The 16,462-nt window shown below is 30.5% G+C and overlaps 1 protein-coding gene across 1 annotated transcript; it reads right to left on the bottom strand.

The window, feature by feature from the left end:
* Positions 1 to 1,384: 1,384 nt before the first annotated feature.
* Positions 1,385 to 16,211, bottom strand: LOC136971268 (large proline-rich protein BAG6-like). Its single transcript, XM_067265728.1, has 5 exons — positions 16,187 to 16,211; positions 6,829 to 6,926; positions 6,696 to 6,737; positions 4,219 to 4,294; positions 1,385 to 1,599 (listed from the first exon to the last, which is right to left on the bottom strand). Exons 2-5 carry the CDS (start codon positions 6,889 to 6,891, stop codon positions 1,400 to 1,402), a joined length of 381 nt encoding a protein of 126 aa, XP_067121829.1. The 5' UTR covers positions 6,892 to 6,926; positions 16,187 to 16,211; the 3' UTR covers positions 1,385 to 1,399.
* Positions 16,212 to 16,462: the final 251 nt, after the last annotated feature.

Here is a 16,462-nt window from a genome sequence, read left to right as displayed (position 1 = left end):
TAAACGTATAGCACTTGGTGGTCGACCCAGTCCTCTTAGTCCAGGTACCGAATGATTAATATGAAATATCAATCTGATAAATCTCAGTTGAGTCTTCTCTAATTTATCAACAAAAGATAGATCCCAAATGGAAAACATAAATCCGAAACTTGAGCATATCATCAAGGAATCAAATAATCGAAACTGTGACTTAACACAAAACTGCTCCATTCTAACCATGATCTTTATTAGATTAGTAAGTTGAAGTTTATATTTCAAAAACAATTTGTCTAAGTGCAAAGAAAATGGGCCCTGTGGAGTAGAATAGATACCCAAATATTTGTAAGATGAGACAATCTCTAACTCAGAATTAGATAAATAAAATTTATCAGCTTTTCCCAATCTGCCCCCTCTCCGAAAAACCATTACTTTGGATTTAGCCTCATTAATAAGTAGTTTATTAGACTTACAATAATTCTGTAGAAGGTTAAGATAAATTACAATAAATACAAAGAAAAAAAAATACTATTATATCTAAAATGATTTTGATGTAATTTAGTCATTTGTATTAATGTGTCTTTATAAAGTGATTAAAAAATAAATTTCATCTCATTCACAAATTATTTTATAAGGAACAAAATTATTATTAATGTAAAAAAAGTGACAGATTTTCTTAATATCTTTGAAACAGTGAAAACAATCAAATTACATGATCTTCGTGAAAGATTTGCAGTAAAAGACCACATTGTGGTATCAGATTAGACTGATGGAATAAGACAATCAAACACTTGTGGCCAATTTGCCAAGGAGAAGCCTACCTCCCATGCGGCATTTGTGGGAAAACTGGCCCTTTTTTGTGTTAGACACTTGAAGAAAACCAGAAAACTCCACAAGCCAGCTTATATTGATGAGGTCTGAACCCAAGACCAACAACCTGTGTTCAGTGTTTTCATTCACTCAATCACTAGTGGGGCATATGATATCATTTTTAACAGAATCAGAACCACATCTGTATATCTTGATTATAATCACAAAACTTTTAAATTGTAACAAGTCCACCATCTGATTTAAGATTAAAATAAATTACTCATTTTAGATAAGAATAAATTATTGTTTTTTTTTTTTAATCAACTGAAAGTTAAAAATAAAAATTTTAATATAAACACATTGTAACATCTTAACCAATTTCTAACAAAGCTTTTAGAGTCTTCAGTCATTCAGTCATTAAACTATAAATATTAGATTTTGTAAATTTGACAAACTTTCAAAAATTTAATAGATTTTTATTTTAGAGGAAAAAAATCACTCCAGTAATTTTCATTTTATTTAGAGAGGAAAATGTTGAACTGATGCTAATAGTTGCTTTCAGCAAATTTTCTTACTTCTTAATTCTAGTAAAAAAACAGTAATAAAGTAGAGATCATACATTTGTCAATACCTGGACATGTGCTGGATCGATCATGTCCTGTGGCAATGTAAAAGCTCCCAAAAGAAAACTTCCATTTTCTCGACCTGAATGAGTAGATGATCTGTTTGTTGAAGAAGAGGAGGATGAGGTAGATGGTGTGTGAGTCTGAGGTGGAGGTCTTTGAACAAGATGAATTACTTTTCCATTTACATCTATTAATGAGATAGTACAAATTAGTTTCATTATAACATATTTACAAGTTTTTCTAACTTCCTAACATGTTATTAAATTTAATTGTATTAAATATAAATTTTAAAAATTCATAAGTTAAATGAAAGTAATGCAATATATACTTTCTAAACTGATCTCTGCTTAATTAACTCACTGGATTGATATCAGTTCAATTGAAAAAGCACAGTGTGTATCCGTATGTTTGTATCATATGACAAATATGATACGAAGCAAAGGATACAGTAGGTATGATGACAGTTAAGATTAGCAACATAGTCAATTTCCATTGAGATAACTACCATTTAGCTATCTCAAACTTTGCCACAATAAGAGTTGTCAGAGCTCTAATATCAAATATAACATGACAGCCACAAGCTGCATTAAATTTAAATTTATAATAAAAATAAAACATGACTGAATGAAAATAATATGTTTATCATAAAAAATTTAAATGGCAGCATCTCGTAATTCTGTCAGCACTGCCATCCCACTATCCCAGAATGATCCACCATTATTAATTTGAAATTTGTTGAATATACAAGTTCTCCTCTACTTGAGAACAGGTTAGGTTCCCAAGGTTTTGTTTGCAAGTCAAAATATTTGTATGTCAAAAACTGACCTAGAAAGTACATTTGTACACAGAATAACCATTTATTTTTAGAGTTTGACCATTTAAAGTATTTAACTTAATAGAATACATTACACTCGTTTACCCACTACTAAGCAGTAGCAGGTGTTTCAAACAGTTTTTTTTTTTCATCTAACGCACTTAGTTGTATAATGTAAAGTTTAGTTTCCATGGTAAGACCAACACTTCTTGCATTTATCTCCATTGCTAGATTTACTATTATGTTTTAGATGTATTTTTGAAGCATCTAATCATAAAAATTTATAAAAGTTGTAAAAAATAGCAAAAAAACATTGTTACTCCAACATTACCAACTTCAACGCCACTTCACAAGTAGTGATGGAATCTCAATCTGTACAACAACAAAAAATGATGATAAATAATTAATGTGGGCTTATTGTGTATTACAACTTGCTTAAAAACTGACTTCAATGCCACCCCAAGTGGCAAGAGAACTAGAATCCACACACAATTTAAATTTTAGACATACAGTCAAATTGTTTAAGTTGAACATTTGTAAATAGGGGAGCTCCTGTATTTTAAAACAACTGCTAATAATATAACCACAGTTCATAATAATACTATTTATTGTATAGCGTGTTCTAAGTAATGTATATTGATCTAATTTGTATACTGATTTTCAGTTAAATTGTTTATTTTAGTCCTACTTTTAATGATATATTATTACAAAATGTCACTGTATCATGATTTACCATAATGCATATGGTGTGTAACTATTATACAGTATATAAATTTTTAAGATTCATTCTTAATAAGAAATACTGTGAGTAGACTTCAACCAAATTTTAAGAAATCTTACTAGAATCATACAAAGGGGCCAGTAAATTAAAATTGTTCTATGATAGTTGCATTATTTTGGATCTAAAAAGTATGGTGTAGACACTTTGTTGTTTCTGTCTGAAACTAAAACGAATAAACGATCGAGTTGATTTTCAATAGCTTGGTCTTTAATTATCTTTAACACAGAATGACAAAACATAATAAGCAGTGTTATATTAGCAATCTTTCAAAACTGTTCTGAACAGAATACAAAGAATAGTGTCAAAAGTTAGATATTAATCCTATATATTAAGCTAATAGTGACAATTTTATTTATTGGTATTAGTGACTTTAGAATTTTCCTGCTGTGAGACCGTCAACCAAAAAGATTTTTTGAAGTGACTATATATATATAAATTGAATATACAGCATCCATATTATTACATTAATTTAGAATTTTCATTTAAGATTTAGATCTAATCATATTGAACAATTGACTACACACAGCATTTTATGTTATAATTCTAGAATATAAATATAAATAAAACTTGTAACTAATCAGTTGTAAAAGATCGCATACTATAAAATTTCATTATTGCAAGGTTTGTAATAATTCATTAAATATGGAAAAAAGAAATTTCAGCAAAAGTGTAAATTACTACTAAAAATATCTTTACAAGTAATAGTTAATGTTAAACTGATTCAGATTTAGCATTATCTTCTATTATAAAACGAACAGTCCTTGTTTTGCATAGACCATTTCACAATTTCTTACACAAATGAAAAGTAAATGTTTACACCTTATATTCACACGGTCACACCATATGGGAAGAAAACATACTTAGGCTGAGATTTTGTCACAAAATAGATCATATCGAAAGATGATTGCGTGTAGGTGGCAAAGGCCATCTCTTCACAAGAAAGTACCGATTGTTTTTTGAGTTGGCAATAGAAAAATACTTCTATGGATTTTTGCAATTTTTGAGAAAAGTAAGTATTTTTAAGCACCACAAAAAATACTAAGCATCTTCTAAGGATGTTTACAGACTGAGACATGATTTCAGTTTTAAAAAAAGTAAAAATTTAAAGCTTTTTACGCTAATTAAATTAACTTTTTTTTTTGCATATTTAACTTATTCTTAAAAATTTGGTCAGTAGAAATAGCTAACAAATCCATAAATAATCTACAAACCATATTCCAGTAATTTCTTCTCATCTTGAAGAACTCTACCACAAAAAATTAGTCTTTGTTTATCAGCAGGAATGCCCTAAAAGAATAAAATTATTAAGCTTATTTGAATTCAAACCACTTACTTTTCATAAATACAATAAATTCAATTTTCTCTGAGAAGAATCTTTTTTAAATTTTACTTTTTCGTAAAATACGATTTCTGTATTTATTAGTCAATATCAATATACATTACAAAAATGCAATTAAATTGTTGTTATCAATTAGATAAAACTTATAATCACGTATGAAGTTAAATCATTTAGTTTTTGTATGCGGTATAAGTAAGAAAACTTAAAAGAATTTTTATGCATTATTGCATTAGTAATATTAGTAATTAGTAAGATTAGTAATGCATTATTGCATTACTAATCTTAGGTATTTTCATAAAATACTTAAGATTAGAAAAAAATTGAATTTGAAGTAATTAATTTTGTTATTAATACAGTAAATTCTGTAATCAGTACCTTGTTTTAATGTAGTATAACACAGAACTTAATTTATTTCTATGCATTTATAAAAGTGAAAATTCAACTATTTGCTAAAAAACAAATATTTTTATATTTCTTTCAAAATTAAGAATTTTTAAAAATTGCCTTTAATCAAAATTGACAAGTAAACATGTAGAATTAAGATTAATTTAAAAAGTTTAAATTTATAAATGTAATTTAACTTCATCCTCGAGATTGAGTTATCTTTTTCATTTATAAACTTTCTTATCAATCAGAACACTACATTCACTTACATTAATGTAAATAATTCTTTAGAAAGTAATGTAATGTAAGTGCTCACAAAAATTTTTATATAGAAATTGGTAAAATTAAATTATTAGAAGTTTTGTTTGAATAATTTTAGGAAATGTTTTCAAGAGCACATTTTAATTGCCTTTTTAAATTCCTACTATTAGTTCACACTCTCCCTATATTTATTTATTTATTTATCTTGTTCAAATTTTCAATCGTTAATAAAACACTTTCTATTCATCCACTCAAGTTCGAATACATTTTTTTAAACTTGTAGTGGATGACACTTGATATTAATACAGTTTTTTTTCAAATATTAATTAATTAATTAATTAATATTTCTTGCCTGTCAGCAATATGCCGATTCCGACCGATAGAGAGTGCGAGGAGAAAAAAGCGAACTCAGTAATTATTCATGTGAAAGTGAAGAATGAAAGTTCAATTCTTGCAAAAATCAATAATTTTTTGATAAATTTTTTTAATAAAAAGTAACTAAAATAAAATTTTTCTTTGTTGACCTAAGTAGGAATTTACTTAAAAAAATTTCTTTTTATATTACTTGTTTTTAAGGAACTACAATTCTGTATTTTCCCCCCCCCATCATTATAATATTTACATTTAGCTTCAGGAAGTCTGTTTAGATTAATTCATTAACCTTTACATTCAAATAATTATACTTTATACTCAAAAACTTCAGCTTAGAGGCAATTTTTTGTAAATTATTATTTTTTTTTAACTCATTTAAGATTTTCAAAACTGATTAATCTGTATTCAATATTTTGACCATATTTTATTCTTCAAATACTTCCATGGAGTTCTCTACTGATAACTCAGCTTGAGAGTTCCTATTTGTGTTATTTGCAATATGGCCCTTTCTAATTTTTGCCTGGATATCTCCAAAAAGGTTCTTTCATCGCACATTCATCAATTTCAGACAAATCAATGAACCCTTGTTTTGTGGTTTCTGCTGTTTTAAAATTCTTTGTTGTCATTTTGCCTATTGCTTGAATTAAAAAACTTAAATTTATTTTACATCACATTTATTAATTCTTACATATTTTTGTATTCTATTTATATTTTCATTTAATATTTTAGCACCTTCCTATTTCTAATTTTTTTTATTTCACTTTACTGTTTTTAATGGCATTTTTTTTTGTTTTTGTAATGGTATGTGGTAATCCCAAGTCATACATAAGTTTACTTTTATAGCTAATAAACAAACATTAAATACTGAAAAGATTAAGTAATTACAGTTGTAGTGCAGGATTAAAGGTTTTAAAAATAACTGATGAACAAATGATCAACAAATTGATATTTTACAGTATTTTGAAGTATTGTTTTAATAAGCATCTAATTGAAATTTAAGGTTTTTTTGATCAATTCATTTTGACTCGAGCCAAAGTTCTGAATCTGCATATTTGGTTGTGATAGTTAAAACTTTCTGTAAAATATCTCAGAGGTCTTATTTAACTGGATCTCTGAAAAAGTTTAACACCCTTAAAAATTAACTAAAAATGTTACTTATGTCTATGAAAAATTATAAAAATTTCAATTAAGTTATCTATATAATATTGAGAATTTTATGTATCTTCTTCATGCATAAAATACTAATATTTTAGTTCATCTAAAATGTATTATTTTCAATATGATAAATTATAGTACATAAATATTTAACAAATATAAATAAGATATATTTACCACTGAAGATGCAATTTTTTCTTTAAATTCTTTGACTGTAATCTAACAAAAAGTGAAAAAATTTTAATAGAAATATATATATTTATATTGTACTGTACATATTGAAATATCTTTAAAAATTTCTGAAACTTACATCATCAGGAACAGAATAACTATGATTCTGTGAATCAAGTGTTTTTACAGTTACTTCCAACATTTTTATTTCTTAAAAGTTTATTTAATAATTATCATCTGTAAAATAAAAAATAAAAAAACTGTTTATTTTAACCTTACATTACTTGTGACTTAAGAATATTGACAAATAATTTTAAACTTGCAAAATTTTTTTCAACTTTTATCTTGTAATTATTATTAATTTAGACTATGATGTTAAAAAACAAACAATAGTTATCATATTTAAATTTCTAAATTTTCTGAAATGATAGTTATTTATATCATCTATTTGATAAAGAGAATCATTATCTCATCATTTGCATCATTACAGAAAAACTAAGAACAATATATCATCATTGCATCATACTTATGCAGATCATTTAGTATGTTCTTGAAAAGCCATCTGAATTAAAATCTTTCCTTTAGTTGTCATTGTTTGTATAATGTAACATGACTTGCAGGTGATCTCCAGGGGGAGATGCCTCCTGGGAGGACTTTCTATGGAAAACTGATCCCTATTTAGGTATTATGGGTGTTAAGAAAACTTGTAAAGCTCCACATGGTCAGCTCATTGATGAGGCATGAACCCACAATCAAATAACTGTGTTTAGTGGTTTTATCCACTTGGCCATTAATGGATTCATTTTGTTGTTTATCACTGTTCACTTGTAACATTATAATATAATGACTGATCTATATTACTAACACATTTTATTTGTTCACTATAGAAGAGGATAAAAATTAATTACAAAATGAATGTTTATTAATCATTATAAAAACTTTCCAGACATGTTATTTCTATTGCTATCTATTATGCAAATCATAATTTATTAATACACTAAGTGGCCACAAAAAATTACACACACCTCTTATTTGAAAGTAAATCAGTCCGACAGTGATGTAGAGTGACGTAACAACAGAGTTGCTTATATAAGGTATGCTCAGCTCTGGACGATGTAGTTATGGAAGTTAATGTCAAAATGGGTAAGATGAAAGATTTAAGTGACTTTGAATGAGGAATGATCATCGGTGCAAGAAGAGCTGGTGCCGTATTCTGGTCATTGTCTCGGGTCTCTTACAAGCCGGTTGCTGATTGGCTAATCATTCGTTTACGTCTCGAGAGATCATCGCGTCTCTATAAACGCAATTCTGGACAACTTTTTCTCTCTTCGCTTCTCTCATTTATCACAGATGAGCAGATAGTTGTCTTTCGACCAGTCTATCATCTTTTGCCTCGATTTTGTTATATTTAATATGGGCAACTGGATGCTATTTCTGCTGTACAATCATATTAGAGAACACTCTCTATATTGGGAAAAAGTATTTCAAGAGAGAAAATGCTTCTGATTTTTTCCAGTACCTACATTGACTCCTTATTTTTTTATTTTTAATTGTCCCACATCAATTACTGAACTATCGACTATGATGTTAATCTTACTTAGATAGTTAAGGAGAAATTAGATGGTAATATTTCAAAAAATATCTAAGTATGCACACTTTTCTAACTTAGGTTATTAAAATTTTTATTTGTTAAGAGACAAAGTGGCATTACAACTGTAAAAACATTATAAAACAAAAAACAACTTTGTCAATTACATGCTTTATTTGAACATGTGCTTCCTTGCCACGTGACGTATGATTACATACAATGCATTTTCGAAAACTTTACATTTTCATTGGTTAAAATTCTGTACCGTGTTCCATGCGCAGATAACCCGAACATGTATAATCAACTGAAAAGAATTGTGACGTCAATGACCAGAATTGCCACTGTGTATGATAGATGAATTTCATCTCTCGCTTTCACGTCATTCATCAGTGAAAGAAGGACGAAAGATAAGTGACCAGAATATGGCCCCTGCAGTCAGCATTTCTGAAACGATAATTCTTAGGATTTTCTCGTCCAACAGTATCTCGGGTGTTTAGAGAGTGGAAGTTGAGAAAAAAAAACTTAAAGCGATAAGAACAATTCTGGTCGAAAAAGGCTGGTGAATGAGAGAGGTGAAAGGCAATTAGCATGCATAGTCTGCAGAACAGAAGGGCAACAACACAACAAATTACAGCTGAATTAATGCAGGTGCATCACAAAGCATATCCCAATGCACAACAAAACACACTTTGCAAAGGATGGGCTTTAGCAGGAGACCATCATGAGTGCCTTTGGTATCACAGAAAAATTGGAAAAGGCGCCTGTTGTGGACCCAGGAACGACAAAATTGGTCACCTGAGGTAGCCTAGTCCAATGAATCTCATTTCCTGCTCCATCATGCAGATGGTAGGATCAAAATATGGTGCAAACAGCAAGAATTCATGGACCCCTCCTGCCAAATGCAACTCTTCAGGCTAGTGGCAATGGAATTATGGTGTGGGGAATGTTTTCCTGGAGTACACTAGGTCCCTTGATATTTGTGGACACACCTCTGAATAGAACAGCTTATGTCAACATCATTTCCGATCAAGTACACTCGTTTATGGCTGTAATGTTCCCTGAAGGAGACGGTCACTTTCAGCAGGACAATGCACCTTGTCACCATGTTCGACTGGTCTCAAATTGGTTTGAGGAACATCAATCATAGTTTAACCTGTTTCCATGGCCAGCTCATCCCCTGACCTCAATCTTATGGAGCATTTCTGAGATGAAGTCGAAAGATCACATGAAAGCTTGGAAACGTCACCATCCAATCTGACCCAACTTAGAGCTGCCATTATGTCAGCATGGGCCAACATTCCTCAACTTGTTGAGTCCATACTAAGAAGAATATTGGCTGTGATCAGAGATAAAGGTGGACCAACTCATGTGTGTCTAATTTTTTGGCCACTCAGTGTATATTTTCAGATCTACATTCCATTATGTACACTTAATAAAAATTGATTTTACATTAAAAAGTTGATTAAAAAAAAACTAGTTTTCTAATTTGAAAAATGCCTCATTTAAATCAAGCAATTTGAAAATAACTCAAACATCCTAACATTGTAATAAAATCTTAAATCTAGCACTTATATAATTATTTTCTTAAAACTTTTGTAAAATTCTTCAATGACAGACAACTAGCTATTCATCAAAATCTTCTATATCAAGAAATGTGTCAAAATTTAATGTGTGCAATATTTCATAAATAGAAACTTCAGGTAGTGTTATAGCCATATTGAATCATCCTATATAGCCATACACTTTATCAAACTATCATGTTTCTCCCATCATTTACAAGGTGAGGAAGTAGAAAACAATAAGGTTAATAATGATTATACCTACAATAATGTTTATGCAGTAGTTTTGTTTCGCAAAATTTCAGATTACTTCAACTGAAATGTCACCCACTGTTACCAAGGTTTTCACCAGGTCAACAGTGATGCTGCAGTTCCATATCTATCCATGATCGGGTAAGTTATGATCTTTTCAAAACAACAAAACTTACCTGATCAGGGACAGATAACAGTGTTTAATGTAAAGGAAGTAACTGCAGAGAGTGACAATTCAGCAAAATCTGTTCTTAGAACACCGATCTCTGCAGATGCAAAATGTTGTGAGTCAACAGGTTCAACACATGTTGGGGAGTACAGAAGTAGCATAGATGATCACTGTAATCACAGTGCATTCATTGTATGACTTGATCCAGACAATGTGATTTGATAGGTCAAAAGTAATCTGGAGCACAACATTACATGTCTGCACTGAAAATTGCTGACATGAAACAGTTATTTGAAGATGACAAAATAGAAATTTTTGCAATAATAATGAATGATTTACCTTCAAGAATACATAATAGTTTATTTTAATTTGTGAGTTGTACAATTAAGCAAAAAATTTGCTGACAATTCACCTTGAAAATTACATGGAAAATTTAATTCCACATTACAATTTTTTTTATAAATTCTGGAGAAACTTTAACTATGATTTTTTATTTCTGTCTAAATATTTAATATGATTAATTCGTTAATTCATTCAAAGCACCATCCTCTTGAAAGAACTTTAGGATCATCTTTTCTAACCAAATCAAAACTTGTGAAACTGGTCTGCCACTAATTGTTAGTATTGTATTGTTTGATAAAGCAGATCTAGAAACTTTTTACGGATCAGGACATAATCAGCTTTGGTGCATTCAGTATGTATCTTGCAACATATTCTGACTATTGATGACACATGATTAATTTAGGCCTGAGACAGTTCAGTGAGGCCATCCATTATTCCATGGCTTGCAAACATGCAGAAAGGGACAAAGACCAGGTTCATTCATAGATATTATCTGGTTCTGAAGAAAAAAGGGAGCATAAGATGAAAGATGGTTATAGATAGTTGGTGAAATGGGAAGTTAGAGCTCATGGGCATCTACATTGCATTTATTGAGATTTAAAAAAACATGCAAAATACAATTACATTATACAAGTGGAAAAGTTAACAGGCCACACCAATAGGCATAGCCTTACAGAAGGGAAGAGATAGTGGGTGAAATAGTGTTAAGAGAAGAGTGGGTGAAAAGGAGGAAGGGTATGAGGGGGGAAGGAAGTCTAGAAAGATGGAGGAGGAAGTGGAAGTGAGACACATCAGTGCCCTGCCAGGTACCATTTATCAAGAGAGGAATATAAATTACAAAATTTCCCACATAGCTATATTCCTTAACTGTTAAATATGTTACTCCTTAAGCTACTTGAGTCTTCTTCATAATACAGTATCTTTCTTAGATAAGATTGAACTGCAGCCTACTATAAACATGTTCAATCCATACTGCACAGCAACATCAGACATCTGCACTTTCTATACCTTTGCTATTGCTTTTGGAAAATTGGCTATTGAAAAATAAAAGACTGGAATTACAAGGGAGAGTTTCAAAGTTCTGAGAATACTATCTAATCAGTATATACCGGGTTGAGCGATGATGTCGGTGTCTCCTGCTCTCTGAAAGGTTTCAAATTGTTGCCCAAAGACGAGGGAAGACCAATTAGTATTCATTATTTTACGTCACTACTTCTTGTGTTTGTTCTGTGAGGTGTTCATTGTCCGAAAGCAGAGTTCTTTAAGATAATCCTTAACCCTCTCCCCCTCCATGCAAGGATAATTTCCAAAAATTCCTTTTTAGTGTGCATTCTCATGACGTACCCTATTAAAACGCAGTTAAAAACAAAAAAAAAATTCACATCTAAAATAGTACAGTAGAAGCCATTCTTCAGGTTAAGCCTTAATCCTCTTCCTCTCCCCCATGGAGGAATTTCGAAAAATCCCTTCTTAGTGTGCGTTCTCATCATGTACTGTAACTGTGTATCAAATTTCAACTCCTAACCATTTGGGCTTTGCAATTATTATTATTTAATTATTATTGGATTTAGCAAATGAAAACTCAATGCCATCCCAATCACTTCTGGAAGAAGTTGTTGAAGAGAGCCAAAAAATAACACCATCAGAAGTTCATCAAGAGCAGAGTAGCAGCTAGCAGATATTAAACGAAATTCCTTCTGATCCTGCATTATGGAATGCTTTCTGCATGTCACCTGAAACTTGCCAAATACCAGTGGAGAGGGGTCACATCAAATTAAAGATTAAAGTATTAGAGTTTCCTATTAATAAAGGAAGGCGTAGATTTTCACTCTCGCATTATTTGAAAAAGTGTTGAGCAATGGTAAAGTCATTGAGAAATGGTTGATTTACTCTGTCACAAATGATGCTGTTTTTTGCTATTGTATTTTATTTGATAATTCATCTACTGTTAGTGACTGGCCCAAAAAAGGCTATTCTGACTGGGGAAATCTTCCAAGAGCCCTCACAATGCACAAAAAGTCTGTAAATCACAGAAATGCTTTTAGAGCATGAAAAGAATTGGACATTCAATTAAAACAGAAAAAACTATTGATGCTGAATATCAATGAATTACGGATATAGAAATTCAGCATTGGAAAGGAGTTCTAAAAAGAATTATGTCAATAATTAGACTCAGCTTGACAATGCTTAGCTTTTAGTGGAACAACTGAACATTTGTTTCAGCCTAACAACAGAAACTTCCTAAAGTTGGTAGAATTAATTTCTGAGTTTGATCCAGTTATGGAAGAACATATCAGGAGAGTTCAATGCGAGTCTGATAAATGGTCTGTGACTTATCTAAGCAATAATATACAAGGTGAATTGATAAATTTGATGGAAAATGTAATTTCAAAATAAGAAAAATTGCTAAATATTTTTCGATAATTGCTGATTGTACCCCAGACATAAGTCATATTGAACAGCTCTCATTAACAATAAGTTGTTGCTTTTAACTCCATTCAAAATAAATATGAAATTAAAAAAAACCAATAAAAAATTCTTCAAAGCTTCTGATTCAACTAGAAAGAACTTATTCTGACACATTTGGAAAAGTTAAGTTTTGAGTTGAAGTGGAGGAGGCTTAGAGGACAAGGCTATGATAATAAAGCTAATATGAAAGGAGTAAGAACAGGTGTACAAAATAGAATACTTGAAAGGGTGTTTTATGTGCCCTGTGCATGTCATTCTTTAAACCTAATTGTGAATGATGCAGCGTCGTCTTCTACAGAAACAATAACTTTTTTTCTATTGTACAAGAACTTTACACTTTCTTTCCTGGTTCTACAAAGCATTGGGAAGTGCTAAAAACATATGTTTCACAATTAGCTCTAAAACCATTGAGTGCTACTAGGTGGTCAAGCAGAATAATGTGTTAAAACCTTTACGATTTCAACTTTGCAAAATCTATGATGTATTATTCCAAATAATAGAAGACATCAACAGAAATGCAGGAACTAAAGTTAAAGCAAGAGTGTTAGCAAAAAATATTAAAAATTACAAGTTTATATGTGATGTAATTCTTTGGCATGATATTTTATTTGAAATAAATTCAGTCTCGAAGCTATTTCAATCTGTAACTAAATTTGTCACATTGTGTATGTCAAGGATGGACAACCTTTTTCTACGTAAGGGCCGCATTTCAAAACTTTTGAACTGACGCAGGCCGCACACAAGAGAAAAGAGGGGGGAACTGTCGGTAAATCACAATTCTTTATTCATATATAATTATAAATTAGCATAGGTATACTTAATATAGTTTCTGGCACTGATCTAAACGTAATATATCGGAAATATTTAGCCAAATATTAGTCACCGCTAGTTTTAAATTAGTTTCCACGTGTCTGTTAGTCGGTTTCTTGTTTTAATTCTCACTAAATTCATTGCAAAAAAACTATTCACAAATATAAGTCGTAGAAAATAACATTTGAATTTTTGTTGAATATCTCATTAAGCTGGAAAATTGATATATTTATTCATATTTTATGCCACATGGGCCACAAAAAATATTACTGCGGGCCGCATGCGGCCCAAGGCCGCGGGTTGCCCATCCCTGGTGTATGTTATCAGAAACCATACAAAAAGTGAAAAGTTGTAGACAATCTGGATATGATCAGATGCAAATTGCTGCTAATGACATTGCAGAGAATCTTGAATGCAGTACAGAATTTCCTGCTGAAACTGAAGTTAGAGCCAGAAGGAAAAAGCATCAATTTGACTATGAAGCTGTCGACAAACCATTAACAGAAGAGAGTAAATTTAAAATAAACTTTTTCAATTATATTCTGGACATTACCCTTAATTCTCTGAATGAATGATTCACGTTTCTGGAAACCCATGTCATATAAAAACTGAAAATTTTTGCTATTTTAAAATTCAAGGATTTAGATGAAAAAACACTAGAAAATTATTGTACCAGTCTCTAGTCAATATATTCGGTTGAAAATGAATCAGATATAAATGCAATTGATCTTCAAGAAGAATTGCGTGATATATCCCGAATGCTACCATGTTTCTATGAAACGTTTGGAGTGTTAAATTTCTGCCAAAATAACTTAATTACTTAATATCCAAATACTGTTGTAGCTCTGAAAATTTTATTAACACTCCCCGTCTCTGCAGCTAGTGGGGAAAGAAGTTTCTCCAAATTAAAATTGATAAAACACTACTTAAGAAGTTTGGTTAATGTTACCTATGGGTAACAAACATAGCGGCTCATCTCTGAAGCAGTGGGGACGCACGTTCTAACCTAACCTATTCTAATAATTTGGTTGGCAATAATTATGGTAATTTATTAGAATAGGTTAGGTTAGAACGTGCGTCCCCACTGTTTCAGAGACGAGCCGCCATGTTCGCTACCATAGGTAACATAACCAGAAGTTCAATAAGCCAAACTAAACTTAAAATCTATCATTAATTTCTAATGAATCTACATTGGCTGCCACTCTAAACTACACATCCCTAATTAACAAATTTGCAAAAGTTAAAGTTAGAAGAGTAAAACTGTAGTAGATTGTTGTAGTTGATATCAATATTTCATAGTAGTTTATATTTTCAAAATAAAAATAGGATTTGTACATTTTGTGCAATTTTTTTAAAAAAAATCACAATCGAAGGTTATTTTAAAAGAAAAAACATTTAAGGGGCGGCATTTTGAAGACTTTCGAAAAATGCATCATATTGAGAAAATCTACCACACGGCCCCGAATGTGAAAGGATAACCAAAATCGATAATGCACTTTGTAAAACTCATGCACCCGAATCACAGCCATTGTTATCTTCTAAAGACCCGACAACACCTACGCAGTCAACCACCGGAACGGGCATTGCGCACTAATGTTTCACATCACCACAAGTAAGGCAACCAGTTATCCTTACACGTCAAGAATGGAGTCGTTTAACAATACTTCTGGTCAAGACGGCTGGCCTAAACTTGCTCAGATGGATTAATCACACACGGATTTTGGCCAGAAGCGGTCGACGATAGACACCCCACCCTATTCTTTCAAAGTGTCTGAATTGACAAGTAAGATTCTAGCTAAATTATGAATGGGGATTTCTATCCATCATTTAGAACTAGAATCTTAACTTTAAGATGTTTCAATGTCTTTATGTAATTTAAAACAAAGAAGAATCCAACTTACTTACATCAATTAATACATTAATAGAAATCAATAAATTTATACCATTGTATAAGCAAACCTATTACTAGAAATCCTGATAATTACCAACAACAAACTGATGCGTAACAAATAATGTCGAATTATATTTAATATTAATCAAAATAACTTCTAATTAATTTAATTAGTAAATACAATAAACAAGTTTAAACTTGGTAAATAATAATTAAGAATTAATAGTAACTTGGCAAATAAAAAGTAAAATTCAGAAGAAACTTATCAACAAAAGTTCGTCTGGTTTTGTATTTAAATACAAATAAAAACCTTTCGATAGGAAATAAGACAGTAAAAGACTATTAGATAATTAAGTAAAAGTGCCATTTATTCCATAAAGCAATATACTGGTAGTATAAAATGAAAAAACAACTTACGAAAAATTACACCCTGCGTCATTACACTTTGATCCTTATCCAATATGGCGGACGACGGAATTGTGTGGAGTCGAGAATATATTTTGAAAAAATATAAAAATATAAAATAGTAATTATTCATTTTTGAATGTATAAAATTTGATTGCTTTAATAATTTATATTATTAATTTAAATTAAAGTTTAATATTTTTGAATTTTTTTGAATTTAGAATTTAAAATTTATATTTGGAAATTATTTAAATTATCTACGGAAGTAGCTTCTATTGTATATTAAGC

This window comes from Centruroides vittatus, unplaced genomic scaffold (assembly GCF_030686945.1).
Source record: "Centruroides vittatus isolate TY-2023 unplaced genomic scaffold, ASM3068694v2 contig_2427, whole genome shotgun sequence".
Taxonomy (NCBI): Eukaryota; Metazoa; Arthropoda; class Arachnida; order Scorpiones; family Buthidae; genus Centruroides; species Centruroides vittatus.
This window is presented reverse-complemented; position numbering and strand designations above follow the sequence as displayed.